This window comes from Chanodichthys erythropterus, chromosome 8 (genome assembly GCF_024489055.1).
Source record: "Chanodichthys erythropterus isolate Z2021 chromosome 8, ASM2448905v1, whole genome shotgun sequence".
NCBI classification, from domain to species: Eukaryota; Metazoa; Chordata; class Actinopteri; order Cypriniformes; family Xenocyprididae; genus Chanodichthys; species Chanodichthys erythropterus.
The window spans coordinates 19,092,823-19,119,301 of record NC_090228.1 but is presented as its reverse complement, the minus strand read 5'-3'; the positions used below and the strand labels follow the sequence as shown (position 1 = coordinate 19,119,301).

Sequence of the window (26,479 nt, the reverse complement as noted above, 5' to 3'; positions counted from 1 at the left end):
TCTTATCTCGTCTCTTGTCTCCTTGTTTTTTCTTGTTTTGACTAGTTTCATCTCATCTCACCTTGTCTCGTCTCTTGTCTTGTGTAGACTAGTCTTGTCTCATCTCACCTCATCTTATCTTGTCTCTTGTCTTGTTTCGACTAGACTCGTCTCATCTCACCTTGTCTTATCTCATCTCTTGCCTTGTTTCAACTAGTCTCATCTCACCTTGTCTTATCTCGTCTCTTGTCTTCTTGTTTTTTCTTGTTTTGACTAGTTTCATCTCATCTCACCTTGTCTCGTCTCTTGTCTTGTGTAGACTAGTCTTGTCTCATCTCACCTCATCTTATCTTGTCTCTTGTCTTGTTTCGACTAGACTCGTCTCATCTCACCTTGTCTTATCTCATCTCTTGCCTTGTTTCAACTAGTCTCATCTCATCTTGTCTTATCTCGTTTCTTGTCTTCTTGTTTTTTCTTGTTATGACTAGTTTCCTCTCATCTCACCTTGTCTTATCTTGTCTCTTGTCTTGTTTCAACTAGTTTCATCTCATCTCACCTTGTCTTATCTCATCTCTTGTCTTGTTTAGACTAGTCTCGTCTCATCTCACCTTGTCTTCCCATCTCTTGTCTGGTTCCAACTAGTCTTGTCTTGTCTCGTCTCTTGTCTTGTTTCAACTAGTCTTGTCTTGTCTCGTCTCTTGTCTTGTTTCAACTAGTCTCGTCTCATCTCACCATGTCTTATCTCATCTTTTGACTCTTCTTGTTTTGTTTGTATTGCTCTCCTCTCAATTGGCATGTCTTGTCTCATCTCAAGTGGTCTCTTCTCTCTTTTTTGACCTCTAACTACCCTCATTCTCATGTCATAGGATGGATGATGTATGACTTTACTTTAAAAAAAACATTTTTACCAGGAAATTAGGGTAATGGCCTACTGTCCATTTCCCAATACAACATTTTAGAAACCTGAAGCAAATGCAGACCTGCCAACATGTACGCATTTTGCGTAGCGGGTACGCATTTTGACCTCAGAGTACGCTGGTATGATTTGTCACTCTATACTACGCAAAAACCTGGTGAGTCCTCTGTGCACGCCTAATACTCAAAACCAGCAAAAGAAAAAGTTCGACCAATCATAGCGCTGGGTTCATAGCGTACCTAGTTATGTTACATAGCCTACTTATATTGTATGAAAACTAGCACGTTAGTTACTTATGCAAAGTACCGTTGTCTCAGAGCTGGGCGAGCTCTCTCTTATACACAAACGCGTGTGCACACACAGAGAGGAAAGATCATTGTAAAATGAAATTTGCCGTGCTTGATTTAAAATTTGTTCTTGCTTGTGTTATTTTTTTGTCAGAAAACATTTTGAATTATCCATCCGTGTTTTTAAGATTTGGTAAATGACGGACGCTTTAGTTAACACAACCCCTCGTTATATGATTAACTTCTACTTGATATTCTTGAATACTTGATATGTTTTGCTCTTAATGGTCGTTTCTATTCATTTCCAACAGTTTTCTATAAATATGTTTGTATTGGCTAACCTTTATTCAGCGAATGTTTGTCTTGTTTATAATTCACGTTACAAATAGAAACCCTTTTTTCTGTGGAATTTAGTATCATATTTGGATATTGGAATAATAAATTAAGTATTTTAAATGAATCACATGTAAACTCACTGTTTACTGTTTTCTAAGGGTTTCTTAATTTTAGACTAGTTTTCATTACAAAACCTGTATAAAAGACTCGACTGTCAGGTTACTTGTATGTAAATATAGCCTACTTGAAATTGCAAACAAAAATTTTTAGTCCATATTAAATATATGAATGTGATTCACTTGTGGTTGTCAGTTTAGCAAAGCACACATTATGCAATGCAATATTAATCGTGAATTTCAAAAATGCTTTTGAGCAGGAGGAGTGAAATTTTTAATTGTCAAATAAAAAAAAGTCAAAATTAGTTTTGTGTATTGTATTCTCAAAAATGTAAAAAAAAATATGACTCAAAAAAAACAAAACAAAACGTGTCCCGTCCCGTCACACTGGTATTTTGAAAAAAATTTCCAAGGTTGGCAAGTCTGCAAATGTATTAAAAGTTAAGGCGAAACTGAACTAAATCAGAGCATCTGAATGCTTTTCATTAGCGAGTGTAAACTGACCTCAGGACGCCTGCCACGGTTAACATATGAACACACTGGGCTGTAGGCTCCACTGCCGCAGATGAACAGATGCGTCCTGTTATAAGGCTGGATCACTCTTAAGAAGTTTCCACATCCATGCTGAGGAGAACAAAAGAAACACAGATCATTGCTTTTGATCCTAAAAGTTATACTATATTAAAACTTTTTATAGTCATTTATTGCTGATTCTTTTACAAAGCGGAATTTTTTTCATTTTGAAAACTGAAAATGCCAATTAAAATCAAGATGACTGATCTTATTGATCCAAATCTATAATTCATGAAGTGAAGTTTATATAGGTCAGGAATTCAAGGCCTATTCAAGGAATCCAGGAAACCCAAACTAAAGTATCGCCAAACCAACTGCACATGATCCAGACCAGAAAAAGAGTAAGAGAGGGATGAGTCGAAAAAAGAAAAGCGCCAGGGGAGCAGTTAGGAACTTGGCGAAGTGTGTCAAAACAGCAGCTGCATGAGCTCTCGGTTAGCATGTGCGCACGCAGGCCCTTCATGAGTAACTTCAGAAAAATAAGAGCACACACCCCACCATCCACTCCTCCCTTTGACGTGTTTGTCATTAATTTGTCTTTTTCTGTGGCACATCATTCTGGCTTGTATTCACGGTATGAAACATTTTTCTTCCGCAAAGGTGAAAAGACATCTTGACAGCTTACGGTTCATGTATAGATCAGGCAGAATTAACAAGAGCGAGCTCTATAAACACATCTTAATATCATTTACAGCTTTGTTAAAGAAATGCTTCAGTGTTTCCGAAACTATGCAGATGTGAGGTCACGCGCTGCCGCTCCTGTGGCTGCTGTTGATCCTCTCAGGGGAGAGGGATGGGGTATATCCCTGTACGGAGAGGAAACCTAACAACCTGACAAGGGGCAATATTACAGATCCATAGATACAAATAAAACGTCAGAGGAAATATGTGGCGCAAACCCTAGTTTAAACACGCACACACATCGATATAGGAAAACAGACTCTAGGAAGGGCTCAAATACAAATATTTGTCTGAAGCAGTGAAGGAAGGCTGAGCTGCATATTTCACTATGCAGGGATCATACAAGGTGCTTAAGGTGCTTGAAGTACTTGAATTTGACTTTTTGAAATTTAAGTCCTGGAAAACCTGGAAAAAAACTTATGAAAAGGTACTTGAAAAGTGCTTTAATGTTTGAAAGACAATATATATTGTTTAATTTTTCAATAAAACACAAATGCATTCAAATTGACACTGCAGCCCATCTGATATTCAGCCATTTCACATGACTATAAGCGTGATATTGCTAATACATTTGCAAATATATGATACAGCTTTTAGGGTAGTCATATAGTTGTGGAAAAAATCAGTTTGAAATGAGGAAAGTGATATCTTTGTCATAGTATCATTTCAGTGGTTAATGGGAATGGAAATCCTCATGGGAAATCTCCTGGTCAATGGATTGATCTCTTTGAAATGAAGTGTCAGATTCAGCCTGCAGCTGCATTGCTTGTAGTTTGCACCTTATAAGGTGTTGTTCAAAGTTAAAAAAAAGTCTTTAAAGTCTTTAAATACTTAATAAATAATCTTTTATTAAGAATCATATAAGACATTTATGGCCTCTTTCCACTTGTTCTTCAATGTATTGAATGTTGAAAGTTGTTAATGTTCCTATTGATAATTGAGATCTCTGATTGTAGTCCTTGAAAAAAAAAAATCGCTGTTTCCGGAACGTATCTGCAAACAGACCCGTATCGGCGTTTACTTGCGCGCAGTGACGGATCCGCAATGAAGGCGGATCGTGGACCGGGTCCGTTTGAGACCTGCAATTTGATACAACCATTACAGTAAAGGTGCGTGTGCGTCTGCGGATCCGACATGGGTCCGCTCAGGATTCGCTGATTGATGGTAGAATTTACGGTGCCGCCCAGAGGCGGAGCTGATCCCGCGTGGGGTTTGGCTACTTGAATGCGGATCTGCATAGGAGTCTCCTACTGTGTGGGTTGTTTCCTTTGGTCTTTTCCATTTTCCCTGTCTTTCTTTGTTTGTTTGTTTGAAATGCAGGTGTGCCTGAATTTGCCCTATTTTTTCCAGGTAAATGCAATTAAAATATACTTTACAATATTTCATTTCATAATTGATTACCAGTGCACATGTAAATTCCTGTGTTTTTCATTAGTACACGAGATACAGGTTTAAAATGATCATTTGCATCATTGTGTGTTAAGTACAGTATTTTTCTTTGGCCAGCTTAGAACATTGGTCCATTCACATTTTACTTTATTCTAACACACGTAATTAATGACACATTGTGACCTCCCATTGCGCTACAGACAACATCTAGAGACAGCTTTTACTCATGGGCACTGGGGCAAGAACCATCTGTTTCTGATCTAGCCTTGACTGATAGAAATTGGAATAATAATACTTTATTTTGAATAAACTCATGCATCTGTTCCTGATCCAGCCATAACGGTTAAAATTCAAGGTATAAACTCTGATTTAGAATCAGCTCATGTTTGGTGCTCTTTTGATTGATTGGGACAAGTTTAATTGCTTTGATTGTTGGGAGAATAATGCTTGTGAAAACAGCTCACTGGATGATCACTTCACCAAGCAACAGACAAATAGGATTTGAATCAAGAATGCTGCTGCTGCTGTGAATCAGAGGCATAAAAAAGCTGGGCAGCTATAACATGCCAGGAGTTTAAAAGTGTCAGTGGTCTTACTGTGGGGTCTTTGCCAGCCATCTGACACTCCTCGACCTTACTGGTGGATGCTGGCCAGAAGATCTGATAAAAAAAGAGAAAAAACAATAAGAAGATAGCAATGAGATATTTGTAATAGTGAAGAAAGAACTTTATAACAGTAGTGTTTTTGACTGACAGATTTATGTTACAATGCACATCCATTGGTACTACTAGACAAGTGTATATGTAATTAGCCAATTTATTGATCATATTCAATCAATAGTTGCCATTTTGTTATGACAATTGATGTCAAACCTGGCATAAAATGTCTTGATGCACCATATTTGAATATATGCAACCGCAAATGAGATTTGGGAGCTGTGAAAAAAAGGTTTACACTACCATTCAAAAGTTTGAGTTTGGTTAGGTTTATATATATAAGAAATTAATACTTTTATTCACCAAGGTTATGTTAAATTGATCAAAAGTGACTAAAGACTAAATAAAAAATCTATTTCAAATAAATGTAGTTCTTTTGAACTTATTCATCAGAGCATTCTGAAACAAAAAATCCTCAAAAATATTAAACAACACAACAATTTCCAATATACTACATGTTTCTTGAGCAGCAAATCAGCATATTAGAATGATTTCTGAAGGATCATGTGACAATGAAGACACTAAAAATTAAGCTTCGCATCAGAGGAATAATTGACACTTTATATATTAAAATAGAAAAAGGTTAGTTAAATTGTAATAATATTTCACAATATTACTGTTTCTACTATATTTTTCATCCAAAAAAAAGAAGCTTTGGTGAGAATAAGATATTTAAAAAAAAAAAAATTTTTACTGACCTTAAACTTTTAAGGTCCTTAAACTTTTGACCTTACAGAAAGCTTGGCTTCAAATATAGAATATGAGTCATAAAATGCTTATATGGCACATTTCAGGGTTTTTTTTAGTTTTGTTTTTTTTTAGTCACCTTTCATTAAATGGACAAAAGCAGCCTGGACATTATGCAAAATTTCTCTTTTTTCGTGTTTCATTGAAAAAAGCAAGTTACTATAAATATCCACTTTAAAGCCTAGGAGTTATTCGGCAATCACAAGCTCTAAAAGAAAACACAAATCATGCTGTATTGTACTCAGACCTAAGGCTTTTTACTGGCGAACTCATGTGATTAGGGTTGAATCACCCTGCAGGATAGATAGACCAGCAGAATGCAATGAATCTTAAGTTTTGCCAGCCTTAGTTGGAAAAGGAAAGATAAACTACCATAATTTGTGCCAGTTGTGTTCAATCTGTCTCCTCAAGAGCCAGCACTGTTTAACCAAACTGCATCCCTCCCATTTGTCAAATGAGATGTGAAAGAAGAAATGTGGTCGCCATTGGTTTTTTACAGCTGCCGAACTGTTGTTGATATAGAGGGGTTTTGACTGCTCTCTCACCTTCAGCGTGGTCTGGCTGATGTTATTGATGTCCATCGAGAGTACATGGTCCTTGCAGCCCACGTACATGCGGTCCTGATCCTCATCCATGAAAAGAATCCTGTAGTCCATGGCCTTCTCAGACAAAGTGTAGTGCTCAAAGGACTGGGTTTTCTGTAATTCTGTAACGCGAACACAAACATGTTCTTTGCATTAATATGAGTGAGGTTTTGGTGTTTACTTGCACTGCTGACAATGATGAGGCTGCTGAACCCTGATCCTATTCCAGAACACACACACACATATACAGAGATGCAAGGCCCTTCACCATACCATCAAAGTCTCTCTAATGAAGACCAAACTCATGAATATTCATTGTTGTTTCTCATTAGCCATTCACTAATGTATAGAGAAGTGGAGGCCACATTGATACCCTCCTCCTCATCTTTATCCTCTTTTAACACTTTTCTAAAGCCATCCCTCCTTATTTTTCTCCTCAATGTCCATATAACTCCTTCCAGTTCCAATTAAAGTCACATTTCTCTTATCCACGTCCACTTTCCTTTCACATTTATGCTTTTTATCCTCAAATAAAGAGCCTATGATCACAAAACCAGCCCAATTCCCCATTTCCCACCTTCCTTAGTGGATCTTGTGACAAATAACTCCATCCCCTGCTTCCTATTCAAACCAGCACATCCAAAGCAGGATTGGGCAAAATTAGGAATTTAATTTTATATATATATATATATATATATATATATATATATATATGTTCAAAAGACATCCTGATTATTCTAAAGATTTCTCAGAAAGCACCCAGCAAACAAGACAAAGTGAAGATAGTCACCCCAGGCTCTCTGACGAACATTGACAGTAGACAGCATGTCTCACCAGACTATTATGGGATTATATTAGTGGAGAGGGCCTTGTCAAACTTGTCATTCTAACGTGGATTTAATAAAGTGAGGCGCGGAGGGCAACAGATTGCATCAACCAGGCTTCAAAGCACTACGGATAGCATCTCCGTAAGATAAGAGTGGCATTATTCCTGCTCAAGGAGCTCATCAGGGCGAGACTGCGACGTGCTGAGAGCATGAGAACTAGACAAGAACGAAGATGTGACGTTGAAGAATAAATGTATGAGGAAGCATATGTGTGGAAATAAGTATTAAATGAAATGCCTCAAAATAGGGAGCGAAAGAGAGAAATCCCACTTCTGGTTTGGTTTCAGGAGACTAATTAGAAACATGCTGCATCTGTAACCTCAGACAGAAATCATAAAATCCCATTTCACCCCATTCAGCAGACTCGTGCCATTAAAGACTTTCAGAAAGACTTTCTCTTTAGAAAATTGTTGTTTGGTGAGCCTTTAATTTCAGGATATTTTAGCTTCTGTTTTAGGTTTGTTATAACATAGTAAAAATGCTGTGTTGCTCATAACTAAAGGTTAAGTTTCTTTCTTAACCATGTGTGCTGCACAAAATATTTCCCAGATGTTAAATTCTAAAGGCCCATTCACACCAATGTATAGTTATAATTAGGGATACACTGATACAATTTTTTAAGAACCAAGTACCTGCCGATACCAATGCCTATACATTTATTAATTCCTCTCTCTCTCTCTCTCTCTTTTTTTTTGGTGATGTTGCAGTTTTCAAGCACAACACAGTGAAACTAATGAATGTAGGACAGCTTCTTTATTATTACTCTAATGAAAAAAGTAATATTTTTTATATGCTTGTCACAAACTTAAAGAACAAAAAATTCACAGTCCAATAACCTTCAAAGGGCATTATAAACAATATATATAATCGTGGTTATATAAAAAGAAATTTGCGAACAAATTACAAACAATACAACAAATACTATAGAGATACAAATTAAATAAACTTGTTTTTCAGGTACAGTAGGTTTATTTACCTTGTTTACATTTATTTAACATATTTTGTTTTTTGTTTTTTTGTTTTATTAACATTAATGACAAATATAGGCTACGGTCCCTTTAAGACCGAATCCATGGATACTGATACCAAAGACTCTAGAATAACACAAGACGTGTCACTCGTATTGTTTTGAATGGGAGAAAGTGTAACACGCAATATGGCGGAATAAGTCCCGCCTTCTAAATAAGAGCCAATCGCCGTCTGGTAAAGTCATCGCATCACTGCAGCGGCCGTTAGAAGCACCGGTTTCTATAGATACAGTCAGACGCGCGCATCCTAAATTAGGCACAAGCGAAGCGCATTTAGATCTGCGCATGCGCATTAGCTTGATCCAGCATAAAAATACAGGGTTTTTTTGTCGTGATTTGAGCGTTTGGAAAAAAAATTATGAGACAGTTTCATTGTTGATTTCAAATAGGAAATTTAATCGAAAGCTTGGCAAACAGCTTTGGAGCTGCATGATGCCCAGGATGCCCGAGAGGTGTTTCAAAGATGGCCGCCAAGTGAAATGACTTGTCTTAAAGGGACTTTGCTGATACACATCCTGTTTTCACCCAAATGTTTACGTCCACTTAAGCCATAACCGACTATACTTACATGAGATACTCCACACGACATTTTGACAACTATATGTGCATTTGACCATTAAGGTGCAAGGAGAACTGATCGCGCGCAAGAAAGAGAGAGCGTGTGCGAGAGAGAGTGCGTTTGGTTTGTGTCATTCAGCGCGATTCCGCCTATCCCGCCTTCACTTATCGATAATGAATTGTGATTGAAAGCATGCAGTTCGCAATGTTCCCAATTGTTGTCATCATTAATTTTGAAGTAATTCCACACCTCTCAGGTATTTCACCACCTGCTGCTGTCGCCAGTGTCTCTGTGCACGGACAGTTCTGTAAGTTACATTACGTGTGGTATCAGTCTTTGGTATCGGGGGTATTTTTACAAGTACAAGTACAAATACATGAGCTTGGTATTGGTATCTGTGCATCCCAAGTTATAATAACTATATTAGCATGCACACCAACAAAAAATAACTATAAGAGATGTTGACTGAATATAACGGCATAAGTGCTGTCAATGTTTTTAAGGTATGGTTGCTAGGTGATTTTGTTTTGGAACCTTCAGAAAACTTTAACTCGATTTATCTCAAAATTGACTTTTACTGTCTCTATTGACTTCAAACAGGTGTAGCTCAGGTTTTTTTTTTTTTGTTGGATTCCAACAAATCATACATCTTTTTATTGTGACTCATTTTGACAGCATGGGTCACATATTGTAAAAGACCAAGGCTCTATCTTCAAAGCTGAGGCTCAGGCATTACTCCTGGTTCTGGAAAATATTGAGAAGGGTCAAGAACAGAACTTTTTAATTGCCTTTGATTAGCACTTGAATCCGTAAAGACTGATCACCTCATAATTGTTGAAATTTAACTAAATTAGATCTTCTAAAGAAGGAAAACTTTAATATTATATTTTGCTGGGTTTTAAGTCACATTGGACTGACTGGTAATGAGAGAGCAAACATGGCTGCCAGGGATGTGCTAGACTTGGAAATATCTGACTGTCAAACACCACCTTCTGATTTTAGACCGGTAATTAACTTATACATCACTAACAAGTGGCAGAAAGAACGGGACAAAAATAAAAATAATAAACTGTATGAAATAAACCCCAGTATAAAAAGAAGTATCTTCCATAACTTCAAATCTAGACATGACCAAGTCATCTTCACTAGGTGCAGACTGGGTCACTCAAGACTTACCCATGGGTTTTTATTGATAAGCGAAGATCCTCCTTTATGTCTTTTGTGTCAAGTTCATTTGACTGTTAAACAAATTGTAATTTTTATGATACATGGAATATTGCATGGAATATTTCAAAATGTATCACCCAAATGTACAAACCCGATTCCAAAAAAGTTGGGACACTGTACAAATTGTGAATAAAAAAGGAATGCAATAATTTACAAATCTCATAAACTTATATTTTATTCACAATAGAATATAGATAACATATCAAATGTTGAAAGTGAGACATTTTAAAATGTCATGCCAAATATTGGCTCATTTTGGATTTCATGAGAGCTACACATTCCAAAAAAGTTGGGAGAGGCCGGAAAAGTGAAATGTACATACAAGGAACAGCTGGAGGACCAATTTGCAACTTATTAGGTCAATTGGCAACATGATTGGGTATAAAAAGAGCCTCTCAGAGTGGCAGTGTCTCTCAGAAATCAAGATGGGCAGAGGATCACCAATTCCCCCAATGCTGCAGCGAAAACAGTGGAGCAATATCAGAAAGGAGTTTCTCAGAGAAAAATTGCAAAGAGTTTGAAGTTATCATCATCTACAGTGCATAATATCATCCAACGATTCAGAGAATCTGGAACAATGTCTGTGTGTAAGGGTCAAGGCCGAAAAACCATACTGGATACCCGTGATCTTTGGGCCCTTAGACGGCACTGCATCACATACAGGAATGCTACTGTAATGGAAATCACAACATGGGCTCAGGAATACTTCCAGAAAACATTGTCGGTGAACACAATCCACCGTGCCATTCGCTGTTGCCGGCTAAAACTCTATAGGTCAAAAAAGAAGCCATATCTAAACATGATCCAGAAGCACAGGCATTTTCTCTGGGCCAAGGCTCATTTAAAATGGACTGTGGCAAAGTGGAAAATTGTTCTGTGGTCAGACGAATCAAAATTTGAAGTTCTTTTTGGAAAACTGGGACGCCATGTCATCCGGACTAAAGAGGACAAGGACAACCCAAGTTGTTTTAGCGCTCAGTTCAGAGGCCTGCATCTCTGATGGTATGGGGTGAGTGCATGAGTGCATGTGGCATGGGCAGCTTACACATCTGGAAAGGCACCATCAATGCTGAAAGGTATATCCAAGTTCTAAAACAACATATCCAGACGTCGTCTCTTTCAGGGAAGACCTTGCATTTTCCAACATGACAATGCCAAACCACATACTGCATCAATTCCAACATCATGGCTGCGTAGAAGAAGGATCCGGGTACTGAAATGGCCAGAATGAAGTCCAGATCTTAAACCCATAGAAAACATTTGGCGCATCATAAAGAGGAAGATGTGACAAAGAAGACCTAAGACAGTTGAGCAACTAGAAGCCTGTATTAGACAAGAATGGGACAACATTCCTATTCCTAAACTTCAGCAACTTGTCTCCTCAGTCCCCAGACGTTTGCAGACTGTTATAAAAAGAAGAGGGGATGCCACACAGTGGTAAACATGGCCTTGTCCAAACTTTTTTGAGATGTGTTGATGCCATGAAATTTAAAATCAACTTATTTTTCCCTTAAAATGATACATTTTCTCAGTTTAAACATTTGATAAGTCATCTATGTTGTATTCTGAATAAATTATTGAAATTTGAAACTTCCACATCATTGCATTCTGTTTTTATTCACAATTTGTACAGTATCCCAACTTTTTTGGAACCGGGTTTGTATTTTATGTCACACTGAAATGTTTTATATAATATTGTAAATTTTATGGATTATAATATTGATGTTTGTGTTTGCCATGTAAATAGCCATGATGCTAACATGGCCTAAAAAAACTTAATAAACAAACAAACAAACACATATTATAAAATGTAATTTATTCCTGTGATGGCATAGCTGAATTTTCAGCATCAATACTTCAATTTTCAGTGTCACATGATCTTTCAGAGATCATTCTAATATGATTTGCTGCTCAAGAAACATTTCAGATTATCAATATTAATATTACTGCAGAAACCATGATTAATTCTTTAGGTTCTTTGATGAATAGGAAGTTGAAAAGAACAGCATTAATTTGAAATAGAAATTGTTTGTAACATTGTCATTTACTGTCACTTTTGACCAATTTAATGTATCAAAAAATAAAAATATAAAGAAAATCTTACTGACCCCAAACTTTTGAACGGTAGTGTAAATAAAGGTTTAGTTTAGGTTTAGGTTTGAGTGTGTTAGGTTAAACAATGATTAACCTTAAACAGTTTATTTTTGTGGCATTTTTTTCTCTCTTTCTAAAAGAATTTCTAATGTAGTGAAGTAAAAGACTACACAGTGGGAAGCGTTCACAAGACCTTCCCACCCCATGGATAAACAGACACACGTTCCCCCTCTCGGGAGGATTGTGTGGTGTTTTATGTCCGCCTGTCCTGACCCTTGAGCTCTGAAAAACATGAATCATTCTTAGAGCTATGGACACATGTCCAAGTCAACATTCCCAACTGACAGGTGCTATCACACCTGTTAATAATGCGATTAAGCAAAATGCTGTAATTTATTTCATATTTGGGTTTTCAGAAGAAAATACAACAGACCTATAATCTAATTTACTCTAAATGTAAAATAATATTTTACTTAAGGCCAAAGGTCACTTAGCACATTTCTCAGTTAGGGCAGACAGAGGGTACATCCCTATCCACATGCTTATACTATGCACTAAAAGTATGCACTTCACTGGAGATGGGAAAGTTTATACTTTTGAGTGTGTGAGAATTACCTATTCTAGTCTTGTATTTTATTTATTATGAATAGTATGTAAATTGGGATGCAACAAGAGATTTGTGTCTGAAAAGCATTTTTGGCTAAACTAACCAGTTGTTTGAATTATAAATCCTACATTGAAATTGTACTAACTAACAAGGTGAATTATGCTTTTGTGCAAGTATTTTTATTATTTTTCCATTTCCGTACATTTTTCTAAGCAGATTCTCTCCAGGTAGCCTGAGTTAGTTAGATGGCACTTATGCAATGCAGTTTTCAAATTGTGCCAGGCCAGTTGGATTAGGATCAAGGCTTTGACTGCGTCAATGGAGAACATTCATCTTATTGTTTATGAGCCACTGCAGTGTTAATTTGGCCCTGTGTTTCCTGAACTGTCTGCAAAGCTGGAAGTTGCACATCACAGAGAAATACTGACTGATCGTTGCATCATACTGCAAGAGAGGCTGGCAGCTTCATGAAAATGAGACTTTATTAGGATCTGAATGCTTTTGAAAAGGGGATTTGCTTATATTCCATGTGATAATAGGATTACATAATGTATTTACAAACTGTCCTCCAAAAAAAAAAAAGCCCCTAAATGTCGTTTTTTAAAGCACCTTATTATGACCTATATTTACGTTTTAAAATCATTCGCCCTCTAGCTGGCGTAAAAATAATGACAGTGTCATGTTACGTCTGTCGTCATGAAATGACGTGTGACTGTCATTATCAATCAAAATATGTGTTCATTTAAATGCAATGTGTGGACTTTTTACACCATTTCTCCTATTTCCATTTAGCAAAAATCATTTTTTTATTAACACCCACCTCACCCCTAAACCTAACCTTAGTGATTTATAGTGCATATACACTTTATGAGCACATGCGTTCCCTGGGATCGAACCCACAATCGCATGATCACATGATTGCATATTGTTATTGCAATGCTCTGCCAATTGAGCTACGCAAGACCCAAAATATAACTCAGATAAAAGGGAACAATGCAATAAAATGAAAGTGTCCTGTTGTCGAAAGGGGCGCTACTTTAACAAAAGCTCATATGGGTCGTATTTCATGAATTAAAATGAAAGTGTCCTGTTTTCGATAGGGGCGCCACTTTAGTAAACGCTCCTATGGGTCGTATTTCAGGGAAGTGACAAATGACTTATATGTTCGTATTGGTTGGAGAACATGTTTTCGGGTCAATAGTTGTGAAGTTGTGAATTTAACTTGTGCACTAAATTGGAATATCATCTTTGGCTCAGGTATTTCTAACTAACTTTTGAGATGCTGTGCAATGAAATTGATCCACTAGTCCAATTATCCAATCACATCCACTGTCGAGGCAGTCACACAAGTTTTTTGTTGCACATTGAGGGATTTATTCGGTAAATGTATTTCCATCTAGTTTATTATGCACATGTATTCGTATCGTTTAAAAAATGTATCCACCTCAATTGAGCACATATGTTTTTTTTATGCACATTTTCAGAATTCCATCCAGCATTTTTTTATAAGATTATCCCAAAATGCTTATAAAAAAATGAGGATAGAAGCATAGCTAGTGACCAATAAGAATATTCAAGATGATTAAAAAAAAAAAAAAAAAAAAAAAAAAAAAACAGTTTAAAACGATGGGCCACATTCTTAGAAAAGTAATCTTTGCATTAGGGCTGGGCGATGTATCGAATGCTTTTGTCACGCGCATTTCTTCAGTAAAGCCGGTTCCCTGATTACCGCTAAATCGCCATCACCTGCTTTCAAATGAAGCGGCATTTAATAGACAGAGCCGTAGTTCACTGATAAGACACGCAATATCGCGTTCAATATCGATATGTATCGCCGTCGATATTGAACGCGATATTGCGTGTCTTATCTTTTTTATCTTATACTTTGTATGAACATTACTTTCAATGAACATTATTGGTGTTTTTGTTTTGTTTTTTAGTTTGTGCAGTTTACATCAATACACCAATAGGTGGTGACATATTACTAACATTATGAATGAGTCATTAAATCTTTCAATCAAAGTACTCATTCAAAAACACTGATTCGTTCAGGGTCGAAACAACTTATGGATGATTCATGGAATCATTAAAACATTTCATGGGTAAAATCCAGTCATTTCAAATAGATTCAGAGCAACTGTGAGTTATTTGTAAGGGTGAAAAATTTCCCCACGCCAATAGTGCTTTTCTGTTTTTTTCACCCGCAAAATTTGGCTGAAAGTACTCAAATGTGACCTCACCTTTTCTCAGAGAGACACAAAGGTTAAAGGTGCACTAGAATTAAAAATTGAATTTATCTTGGCATAGTTGAATAACAAGAGTTCAGTACATAGAAATGACATACAGTGAGTCTCAAACACCATTGTTTCCTACTTCTTATGTAAATCTCATTTGTTTAAAAGACCTCAGAAGAACAGGCGAATCTCAACATAACACAGACTGTTACATAACAGTCGGGATCATTAACGCCCCCAATATTTGCATATGCCAGCTCATGTTCAAGTTATTACACAAGGGCAGCCAGTATTAACGTCTGGATGTGCACAGCTGAATCATCAGACTAGGTAAGCAAGCAAGGACAACAGTGAAAAATGGCAGATGGAGCAATAATAACTGACATGATCCATGATAACACGATATTGTTAGTGATGTTTGTAAATTGTCTTTCTCAATGTTTCGTTAGCATGTTGCTAATGTACTGTTAAATGTGGTTAAAGTTAACATCGTTTCTTACTGTATTCACCGTTGTAATTTTCATTTTTAAACACTTGCAGTCTGTATAATTCATAAACACAACTTCATTCTTTATAAATCTCTCCAACAGTGTGTAATGTTAGCTTTAGCCACGGACCATATAGCCTCAAACTCATTCAGAATCAAATGTAAACATCCAAATAAACACTGTACTTACGCTATTAGACATGCTGCATGACGAACACTTTGTAAAGATCCATTTTGAGGGTTATATTAGCTGTGTGAACATTGTTTATGTTGTTTAAGGCAAGCGTGAGCTCTTGGGGCGTGGAGCACGAGATTTAAAGGGGCCGCGTACCCTGAATCGGCGCATTTATAATGATAGGAAGTTAAACAAATTAATTTAAAAAAAAAAAACTATGGGGTATTTTGAGCTGAAACTTCACAGACACATTCAGGGGACACTTAAGACTTATATTACATCTTTTGAAAACATATTCTTCGGCACCTTTAATTCAACTAATAATTCGCAAATAACCAAGAAGTTTGTATATAAAATGAAAGTTATTCAAGATTAACTTCTTGTTTATTGAACTATTGTATAAAAGCAATATCACACTCGCTTTTTATATAAGGAGTGACTAAACGTAGTGATATTACTGATTATATTTTTAGTAGTGTGATGACAGATCTGCGACAATGCAAACTGAGAGAGTTATCAAACTTGCTATCCTAAAGTCTGATATACTAGTATCTGTTTGGATGTAAATGAAGGTCCCATTGGATATTTTTCACCATTTTATGCCTATTTATATCAAAGTATAGTTAAATGCTGCTGTTCCTTTTTATTTCTGTTTTGAGAAGATTCACTGTGATGTAACAGCTATAACTTTATGTTTTGTGAATAAGTTAGTAGGTCCAGACTCCAGTATCACGTTAGTGATCTATCTACAGACAGATCAGTCTGGAGACAGTCTGGAGACCCCAGAACAGGAATTACTAACCACATAAGCATTTCTGTAAAGGTAAACTACAATTTAATTCATGTTATTAATTTAAAAACATAATTTAGTCCAGTCATGGAGACTATTGATAAGAGGTCTGACCTCAGTTTGGATAAAAGATGAAGAATGCATAGTTATGCTACATCACAGAAAGTTGGCAGACATCAACCCAGCAAACTGCTGTACAGTGACAACTTCTGAGAGAAACACTGAGCTTCCAGCAATCAAACTCACTGTCAGCAATCAAACGCAGCACACACGATGAATATGAATCAATGTTAAGCAAATCAAAACCATATTCCATAACTTTAAGGCCAATATGTAACTTTAAACCCCAGGCTAAATCACGTCAAGAGGGCTTATGATAATGAATATTTTGTTTGTGAGCATACAGTATTAGTCATGGGCTTGACCACATTCCTGCATGATTAAATCAGGAAGATCAACCCGGAGATGTTCATCACACATCCTAGTAGGATTGGTCCTGGAGGAGACAGGGTGTTGCTCTGTAGATACCGTTGACCATGACATGGTTGTTCGCGCAGCAGGGTGCTCTTTAAACTGCCAATGGTGTGGTTTTCTGGAAGGGTTGTATTGCTGAGAAGTGCTGGGAACGTTTTCCTCAGAAGTGTTATGTCTAGGTCTCTTCCTGAGCTCCTCAGTGGAGTGATATTTGATATATGTATAAAAGTCTTTTATGAGCTTGTGTAGTCAAAATGGGAAGGTTGATTCTTATTATACTACAGTTTGATAATGTTTAAATCAGATAGAAAGCTCTATCTAATCTAGTTTAGGGTTATCAAAAAATGTAAATATTAATAATTTTTTCAACTCTATTTTTTAAACATACCAAATTTGATACTGCTCTATTATTTTCATTTTTTGTTTTTTGTTTTCTGGTGTTTTATAATAACGCTTACAATAACACAATATAACTTTACAATAACACTTTATAAACTCTCACAATGGGTCTTTCTATGAAAATACACTACCATTCAAAAGATTTTTTTTTTTGAAAGAAATTAGTAAGTATGCGTCAAATTGATGAAAAATGACAGTAAAGACATTTATAATGTTGCATAAAATTTATATTTTAAATAAAAGCTATTCTATTTTTTACTTTCTCTTTATCAAAGAATCCTTAAAACCATATGACAGTTTCCATAAAAAATATTAAGCTGCACAACTTTGTCAACAATAAAAATAATAAATGTTTCTTGAGCAGAAAATCATATTAGAATGATTTCTGAAAGCTCATGTCACACTGAATACTGGAGTAATGATGCTGAAAATTCAGTTTTGAATCAAAGGAATAAATTACATTTTTAATTATCTTAAAATAGTTATTTTAGTTTTAGTAATATTTTACAATATCACTGTTTTTACTATATTTTTGATCAAGTAGCTGCCTTTCTATTTTAGGAGGGGAGTCCCTCACAAAGAGATTTAAGGGTCTTTGGATTCAAAACCTTTAGCCTCTCATCAGCTTAATTTATAATAAACCTAGAACAGTAACCCATAAAAAAAGGTTATTAACAATGTGAACAAGATGATCTTTTTCAGATCTTTAGCATGAGCAAGCTTTGAGCAGCCATCCAAACGATGAACTAAGAACTACTAACTGTAGATGAGTTTCCTCTTCCTCATTCCACTCACAACCTTTTTGTTTTCATTTATACAGAGCAGTCAAGCAGAACTGGAACAAGGCCCTTTTGTGCTAAGAAACTTCTTAAACATCCATTATTAAACAGCATGAGAGGGTTATGGGTTTCGATCTTCTCAGAGGAGACCACCAAGACATGCAAGATCGCATGTTTGATCATACAAGAGGAGCTTCCAGAGAAATCCATATACTGCATGTATGTGGATCAAGGTTACGAGTTTAAGAGTTTAATGAGTACACATCCACCTTGACTCGGATCAAATAATCCATATTTTTTGCTAAGCTTCCAGCCTGGTGTTGTCAATACTTGCTTTGCTCTGTTCATATTAGCTTTGTGAAGCTGCTCTACTACAATGATAAAAACTGACAGATGCTTAAACGGAGATAAAATTAAGTAAATAAGTCAATCTTGTTTTACAAAATTGTCTGATATGTAGCTTAGACTAATTGTCCTCAAATAAAGAATACGAGTTATGTGGGATAGTGGGAAACAGTGTCCTATAAGTCCATTTACATATCAAAAATGTCTACCATTATGCTAGGGAGTTATATGGTTGCTAGGGCGTTGCAACGGTGTTCTGGGTGGTTTCTAGCATGTTTCTAAGGAGTTCTAAGTGCTTGCTAGGTGGTTACTCAATGGCCTGAGTCAAATAAGCCCATGTATGGGACTTCAGTGTAAAATTTTGGTCATATTTACAAATTTTGTGGGCAGAAAAGCCTATCAATAGTGTATCAATCACTTTCAAACCAAGGATCTTTCTGTTGGTCAGCATGGCAAATTCAGTTGACCAACTCAAACCCATTGCAAATTCTGCATGGGAAAATATTTCACTGTCACATGAAATTCCAGATTGCGAGAAGATGACTGGATTTCACCAACGAAAAAAAAAAAAAAAACAGTAGAATTTTTTTTTAGCCTGTTTTTTTTAGCCTGTTTTATCACCTGTCCGTAAGAACTAACTAACTAACGATTTTGGGGATCATTCCATATCAACAAAGTTTAACATCTTTAAATGTGAGTAAACTTTAAGCTAATGCACTCATCTGCTACATGCATTAAATGTAAAAGTATTCGAACACTATTCTGATTATTGGCCTGATCAGATTATCATCAGGTGATGATATTCTTAGAATGGGCTAACAGAATACTATCAGTCTGTTAGCCTTACAAGGAGCATGTTTGATATTGGCAAGATATCAGCTGAGCTCTTTTACAAGGGAAGCTGGATTGATTTTAAAGTCATGATGCCAAACGTCTGGTGTAGGTTGCCCAGTAATGTCACCGAAGAGCTGCATTCTCCTCTGTCTTGGCTGCCAATGCTTTAACCAAAGGCTGAAATTAGCAACAGACACAAAATCCAGCCTCAGCCTCCTGTCAGATTAGAATCACTACAACTGATTGCAGACTGAGTTCAGCTTTGCCATGTAATTTGAAAGTAAAACAAAGATGAATCAGTCAAACCGGCAGCCCTAGCCACATTTAACTAGTCTGTATGCTTAAAGGATTAGTTCACTTTAAAATAAAAATTAGCCCAAACTTTACTCACCCTCAAGCCATCCTTGGTGTATATGACTTTCTGATGAGTTATGTTAATAAATATCCTCACGCATCCAATTTTAATAATGGCAGTGAATAGGGCCAATGAGTATGGAGCTCAAGAAAGTGCATCCATCCATCATAAACGTACTCCACACGGCTCCGGGGAGTTTACCGCCTTCCGTATTCAACTTAGGAAAGAAGTAGGACGTAGCATAAGTGTTTTGAACTGCAAGAGGTGTTACACTGTCTTCGTAAGTCAGATATTTTACTTTATAACTTGTTAAACATGGATATTTTTCTTACACAAATGCATCGCTTTACTTCAGAAGGCCTTTATTAACTCCCAGGAGTACATTTATGACATGGATGCACTTTCCTGAGCTTCAAACTCATCTGCCCGTTCACTGCCATTATAAAGCTTGGATGCATCAGGATATTTATTAATATAACTCCGATTGTGTTCATCAGAAAGAAGAAAGTCATATAGCTTGAGGGTGAGTAAAGCTTGGGTTAATTTTCATTTTAAAGTGAACTAATCCTTTAAAAATCCAAAATAACATCATTTATGTATTCATTTTCATTATATAGCTGTTTAATCAGTATTGTTCAGTGATACTGGTCCTCATTCATCGTACACAAAGATGCCATTAAACAAATATTTAAATACATTTTAAATACTGTCTTTGATGTTGTTTCTGCATTAATTTGGAGTTTCAGTGTAAAAATATATTTTTGAAAAATTTTGTATATTTTCTGTGAAAATAAATGTTAATGTTAGGTGCAATTAATTATTATAATTATATATATATATATATATATATATAATTATATATAATAAATATTAGTTTATTTTATAAATAAATAGGTAATTTATTTGTTTTATTAATCATAAATAATGCCAAATTAATATAATAATCATAAATAATTTTTGTCAAAGGAAAATTGATTGGATCTTTGAATCGTTGTGGTTTGCTATTGGTTGAACTCATTTGAGTGACAGGTTGCCCCGCCCTCACGCCAGTAAACACGTCATCAAAGAAGAGAAGAGAAGTTATTTTAATTAAAGATTACGAGGGCACATTAATAAAAAAAAAATCACTGATAAATAATTTATAATAAATACTGCAATATTTTGTTATAATAAGGATTGTTAATTTTTATTTCATGGTGACTTGTGTACATAGGCCTACATAGTACAGATAAACATCTCAGATTGGATTGATTCGGATTCACAGAAATCTGCATGTGTAAACATATGTCGCTTTTCCACTGCGTGGAGCCACTCGGCTCGGCTCAGCTCGCTTACTTTCGGTTTGCTTCTCCACTGCAGTTTAGTACCGCTTCAAAGTGTGTGGGATTATAGACCGATCGTTATAGTTGTGCTACCTCTACTGCCGTGGATCCGTTCCTCAGCTACCAACGAGTCTGCACCTCATCTACTGACCATGATATAGCCACTCCTTTTTTCAAGCTTGTAATTTAAAGCAAGTCGTTTAAAAAAAAAGTCACGCGAACAAATGATATTGCGGTGGCTGTTACTGGCTATTTAAATCTGGCGGGTTTGGTGTCTCGTGTTTCAAATCCAATTATGCTGGTAGTGACAATTCTCTCTGACCAGTCAGTGATCTGCAGTGTTTACACGTCACATTTAGTATCGGCTCGGCACGCTGGGAACCTCAACCGAGGTGGCACTATTTAAGCGTGCCGTACCGAGCCATACCGAACCGTACCGTGCAGTGGAAAAGCACTAATAGTTATTCTCACAGAGAATGTCAAAGGATTATCAAGACTATATTGCAATCAACACCATGTGGACAAATGATTGCATGGACCTGCTGAGAGTCACTAATTGCAGTTCAGCTCTAGAGCCAAAGTCTTCCATGCTCCATTAACTTTGTTTTACTGGCTTAAGCTCCAATTACAGCCACAGCTTTTGTTAACTTCCTTCTCATTGCCTGAACACCAAAAGCTTGTATGCATAAATTAACTGTATGCAAATATATATCGTCCATGTCCCATTCATCCTGAACACTACTGGTGCCAGTGTTGCTCAGGGAAACAAGTGGGTGGAGTACCCAGAACTCATGTTCTTCATGAAGATGGAGTGCCCCTGCCTTCAAGACATGACTTTAAACCCCTTTCAAAAGCCACCGCTGTTTAGACAATGACATGGTTCTTTGGTTTGGTTCTGCATGGTTACACTCACATAATGTGATGTGTAAGTGATTTCACACATACTCGTAGACTCAAAGCCTCTGTCCAGGCAACCGTATACATCATCCTCATTAAAGCTTACAATATCTTTGGCCCTAGTTCAGTGGCATGATCTATCATGCTGGAAGATGGAAAAATGGAGGCTGCCAAGTGATTGGTGCTTGGTAAGGCACTATTACTTTTTGAGAATGATTAGGGTTAGGGCTTTTCAAACTCATGAAATAAATATAAATATATTAAAGGGGACCTATTATGCCCCTTTTCACAAGATGTAATATAAGTCTCTGGTGTCCCCAGAATGTGTCTGTGAAATTTCAGCTCAAAATTGCCCCAATTTGGGTGTGATCAAAAACAGTTTTTGTGTGTGTCCCTTTAAATGCAAATGAGCTGCTGCTCCCGGCCTGCTTTCCAGAAGAGGGCGGAGCTTTAACAGCTCATGCTTCGGTTACTCAACAACAACAAAACTTGAGAATCTCACGCTGCCAAAATGAGGATTGTCAGTAACTGTGTTCAGCCTTACATTGTTCAAACCAGAGTCGGACACTGATGGAGAGACTCAGGAAGAAGTTACAACTTTTAGAGTGCAACTGGTCATTGCTGAATGGTTAGTGGATAAATGTATGTAGTTGCTGTTGAGTTGATTCAATTCATCAACTAGCATGTGCCGTCATGTTAATCTTTTGTGCAAATCCAGTATTGAATTGACCCTCATTTGTGAGGCAGTCCGGCATAAAATGACAACATTGTAACAAAACTCTACTACAACAACTCTTCCGACAACTCTCTAAAGCAGCCCAACATGGCCTCGTCCCCTTTGTTGTGTTCCCATGTAAATTTGTAAATTTTAGGGTTTGTAATGTCACTATCCCGGGAAGAAGCTTGTTGTAGTCCCTATCAGCCGTTTGTTGTAGTCCTTAAACAGAGAATTCTTTAAAAGAAAATATCTCCCTTTGCATTGAACTTTGAGCGTCGTAACTTTGCAGATGTTGTTTATGCTCTAACAGCAACATTACACACTAACTATAGTTAAAAAAGTGAAATCATAATCAACCACTCCTTTAATTTATATAAAAATAAATGTAAATATTATAATACATATTTAAAAATTAAAAACAAAAAATCTAAATTCTATTTGGATTTCATGGTGACTAAGTATTAGACACTGTAAGAAACTACTTTGATTTAGGGTGATCAGGTGAACACAGGAAGCAGGTTGGGATGCGCTCAACAAGTTACGACCACCCAGACTGTAGGGTAACATGCGACAGAGTCGTCAGACAGTCTGTGCTCTTGACATTACCCACATTCCTCTGGTCTCCGAATGCACACATACACACTCACACATACACAAATACACAAGCACTCTCATTCAATAAGCATTTATAAATACTGGCACAGGGGAAGAAGACCTGCATACATTGCATTTCACACTGACAGCACTGTTAGCAACTGACTGCATCAATTAACAAATGGGCTGCCATTTTACCCTTAAATCCTTCAACACATCTGTCCTCTCGGGTGACCAGTCAGAGAAGAACTGTTTCTGCCACACTATTTCCAGATACAATGGTTCTCTTGTGCATGGTAGAAGAAAAACAGGACTATTTATATGGTTGTGTCTCAATTTGCATACTCATATACAGTGCAAAAAATTGTATAACAGCTACCATTTGTGGGATACTTTTTGCAAGTGTTTGCATATAGCTAAATTCAGTTCCTTAAAATAATAATAATAGCAATAAAACTATATAGCGCCTTTAAAGCAAGCTTCTCATAATATAAAAACAGAGCTTCAAAACATGCATTAAACATATGCATATCAAAGTAATAATAAAGTCAAAAAAAAAAGCTTGAATTTTTTTTTTACTTTTATAACATTTATATTATATTTAATATTATCAATTTTGATGATCATGTTTATTATTAGGAAATATAAATACTAATGAATATAATAATGTATAATATAATACAGTTATTTTATACTGGCTATGTTAAGTGAACCATCATAAACTCTTCTTCTGTTATACAATGGATTGTGGGCAATATTATTCATAAATGATGTCCTAATCCATACACTTCAAAATCACTTTGGTTCATATTTTTAGCCTACTGTTATTTGGGATGTTTTAAATCTTATCCTGCATGTTATTAGGATGAATATAGACAAGTCATACTCATCATGTTAGTGTTGTCAAATGTATCAACTTCGATAAGTCGGTACTGAATTTTTTAAAATGTGATGCTTTGAGCACTGTTGAGCGGATTCGACAACACATCTGATTGGCCTTTGTGTTCACACAATAATGAGATATATCTGTCTATATCTCAGTACCAACTTGGTATCGAAGTACTTTTGACAACACTACATCATGTGACTCATACTTCAGCTTCACAAATGAAACTGTTGAGGTCAACAGAGGGTGAAGCAGGTGATTCAGAAAGTCTGCAATGAAAAGAAGTGCTTCCTGTTTAAATATGATTAGAAATGATTGGGTTTTAATCCACATGGTAATACAGTTTTGTCAGAATCCGCTACAGATAGCATAATATTCGCACAGAGTTCAGATAGGGTAGCTCTCTTGCAGCATTAAGGTTTATCAGCAGTTTATCAGATCCTTCGTATCTCTCTGTGTCAGGTCAGACTCAGTTACAGTGCTGTATTTCTCTGGCACCGCTCAAGGTTTCCTACAAGAGCTGTAACTTTAAACGTTAACCTACCCATAATGCTAATGGCTTCTTTGCCCCAATTAGCACATGGCCACATCTTCACCTGTCACCGATCCCCCTGGGCCCCCCGTGACCTTTCACCTTAACACGAGGCACCCCTCACAAATACATAAACATGCACACACAGTGTTGTGTGCTGATTTACTTAAAACGGTGACAATGGAAAGTCCGGGGTGAATCCCATGTAACTTACTGTAATACAGATGAACACAGACATGTAGACTAAAATAAGTCTCATTTTGAAAGTGAAATTCACATTTGAGCACAGGAAAGACCTGTCGACTCCATTACGCCAATGTTTCCCTTTCTTCTTTTTTTTTTAAACCAACCTCTTTCCTTTTACAATTTAGAGTTTTGGCCACTCAGCTGGAAAAGCATTAAGAATCTTCAAACCATAGACCATATTTGGCTTTAAACATTCTTTTCAAAGCCGTAGGCCTGCACAGTTTGAGAAAACAGATATAAAACAGCTTATAATGCTAAAAGTCTTGGAGGGTGAAACATGGGACAATGCTTGAATACATTAGCGTGAATCAATAGGGCAGAATGTGCATGTTAACACCACCATTATGATGGGCTGTTCTCAATATTGATGGACATGGATTGATCAAGGTATCTGCAGGCAAACAGAGTAAACCAGCGGTATTTACCAAGGTTAGAAAGGTGAGCGAGAGACCTTCAGGCAGAGATGGAGGTGAAATGGGGGTTGAAAAAGAGGACAGAGATTGTCTGCCTCGGGCACTGCAGTCCAAACTCTAACTCGATCTATACAGTTAACCTAGACATAGCCTGCAGATAAACACATTTGTTGGCCTTAATATGCTTCGACAAGCCATGTTTTGTACGGAATGGAATTCCCCCTGACCATTTTGCACTGTTTGTGTGTGTTTGTGTTCATTGGTTAATATTTTACATGTGTTCAATGTTCTGAATTATTATCCTTAGCCACAAAAAATCAGTGTCATGACTACAAAGCTATTCGGACTGTAAATCTCAACTTGAAAAAGACTGATATTCCATAGATAGTTTGTCAGACCTCACTTTAACTCTGCTGTCCTAACCACAACCTCTTAACCTCACACTCAACCTATAGAGGCAAGCTGCAGCCAATGGTTGATTTATAGTGCTGTTTTCTAAGGCATGCATCAGTATTACTATTTCTCATACTTGGTGATAAGTGTTTTTCAGAATCCTAAAGGCCCGTTCACACCAAGAATGATAAGTATAAAGATAATGCTATGGATAACTATAATAGCGAACAACATCATTCTGTTTATTCTAAGTGTCATCTGATGCTTTAAATGCTCGAGCTCTTTAAAGCAGGATGCACTCTAATTGGCTGCCAATGTCGTTCATCAGCTGGAAAAAAACTATTTGTTCTGAAAGTGATTCCAACGATATAGTTTCTCTGTGACCTTATAGTTGTGGTGTGGAGTCTGCAATTCTATTATATTTTGAATGATTTTTAGAACTGTCTTTATCACTATCTGTATAATTATAATTATAGTTATTGTCTTTAGTGTGAATGTGCCTTAAATACAGTATTAGACTATGTGTAACTTGCCTAGCGAGTAGACTTGTGTTTTGTTTTTTGTTTTTTTTTGCTATGTTTTATTTTGTTTCTGCATTGTTTTTTTATTATTATTTTTGTTGTGTGTATTGTTTTGTATTTTTTGTTTTTGTTGCACTTTGTTTTTTTCTGCTTCTGAATGTTTTGTTTTTTGTTTTGTTTCTTGATGCATGTGTACAGTGTTTTGTGTTGTTTTGATTTTTTGTTTTTGTTTTATTTTTGTTGCATGTATTGTTTTGTGGTTTTGTTTGTTTTGTTTTGTAGCAACTTAAGCAAAACACTAAAGAAACCACCTACCAATGCCCAAACAACCACCCTAGAAACTGCATAGCAACGTCTTA

The 26,479-nt window shown here is 36.4% G+C and overlaps 1 protein-coding gene across 1 annotated transcript in view; it reads right to left on the bottom strand.

Annotated features, from left to right (window-relative positions):
- The window catches only part of sema3c (sema domain, immunoglobulin domain (Ig), short basic domain, secreted, (semaphorin) 3C), an 80,937-nt gene that overhangs the window by 37,165 nt on the left and 17,293 nt on the right, over nucleotides 1-26,479 (bottom strand). Inside the window, exons 3-5 of the mRNA XM_067392228.1 lie at nucleotides 6,286-6,446; nucleotides 4,874-4,936; nucleotides 2,139-2,258 (exon numbers count right to left, since the gene is read on the bottom strand). Coding sequence (XP_067248329.1) covers nucleotides 2,139-2,258; nucleotides 4,874-4,936; nucleotides 6,286-6,446 — 344 coding nt within the window. The remainder of the gene's footprint in view (nucleotides 1-2,138; nucleotides 2,259-4,873; nucleotides 4,937-6,285; nucleotides 6,447-26,479) is intronic.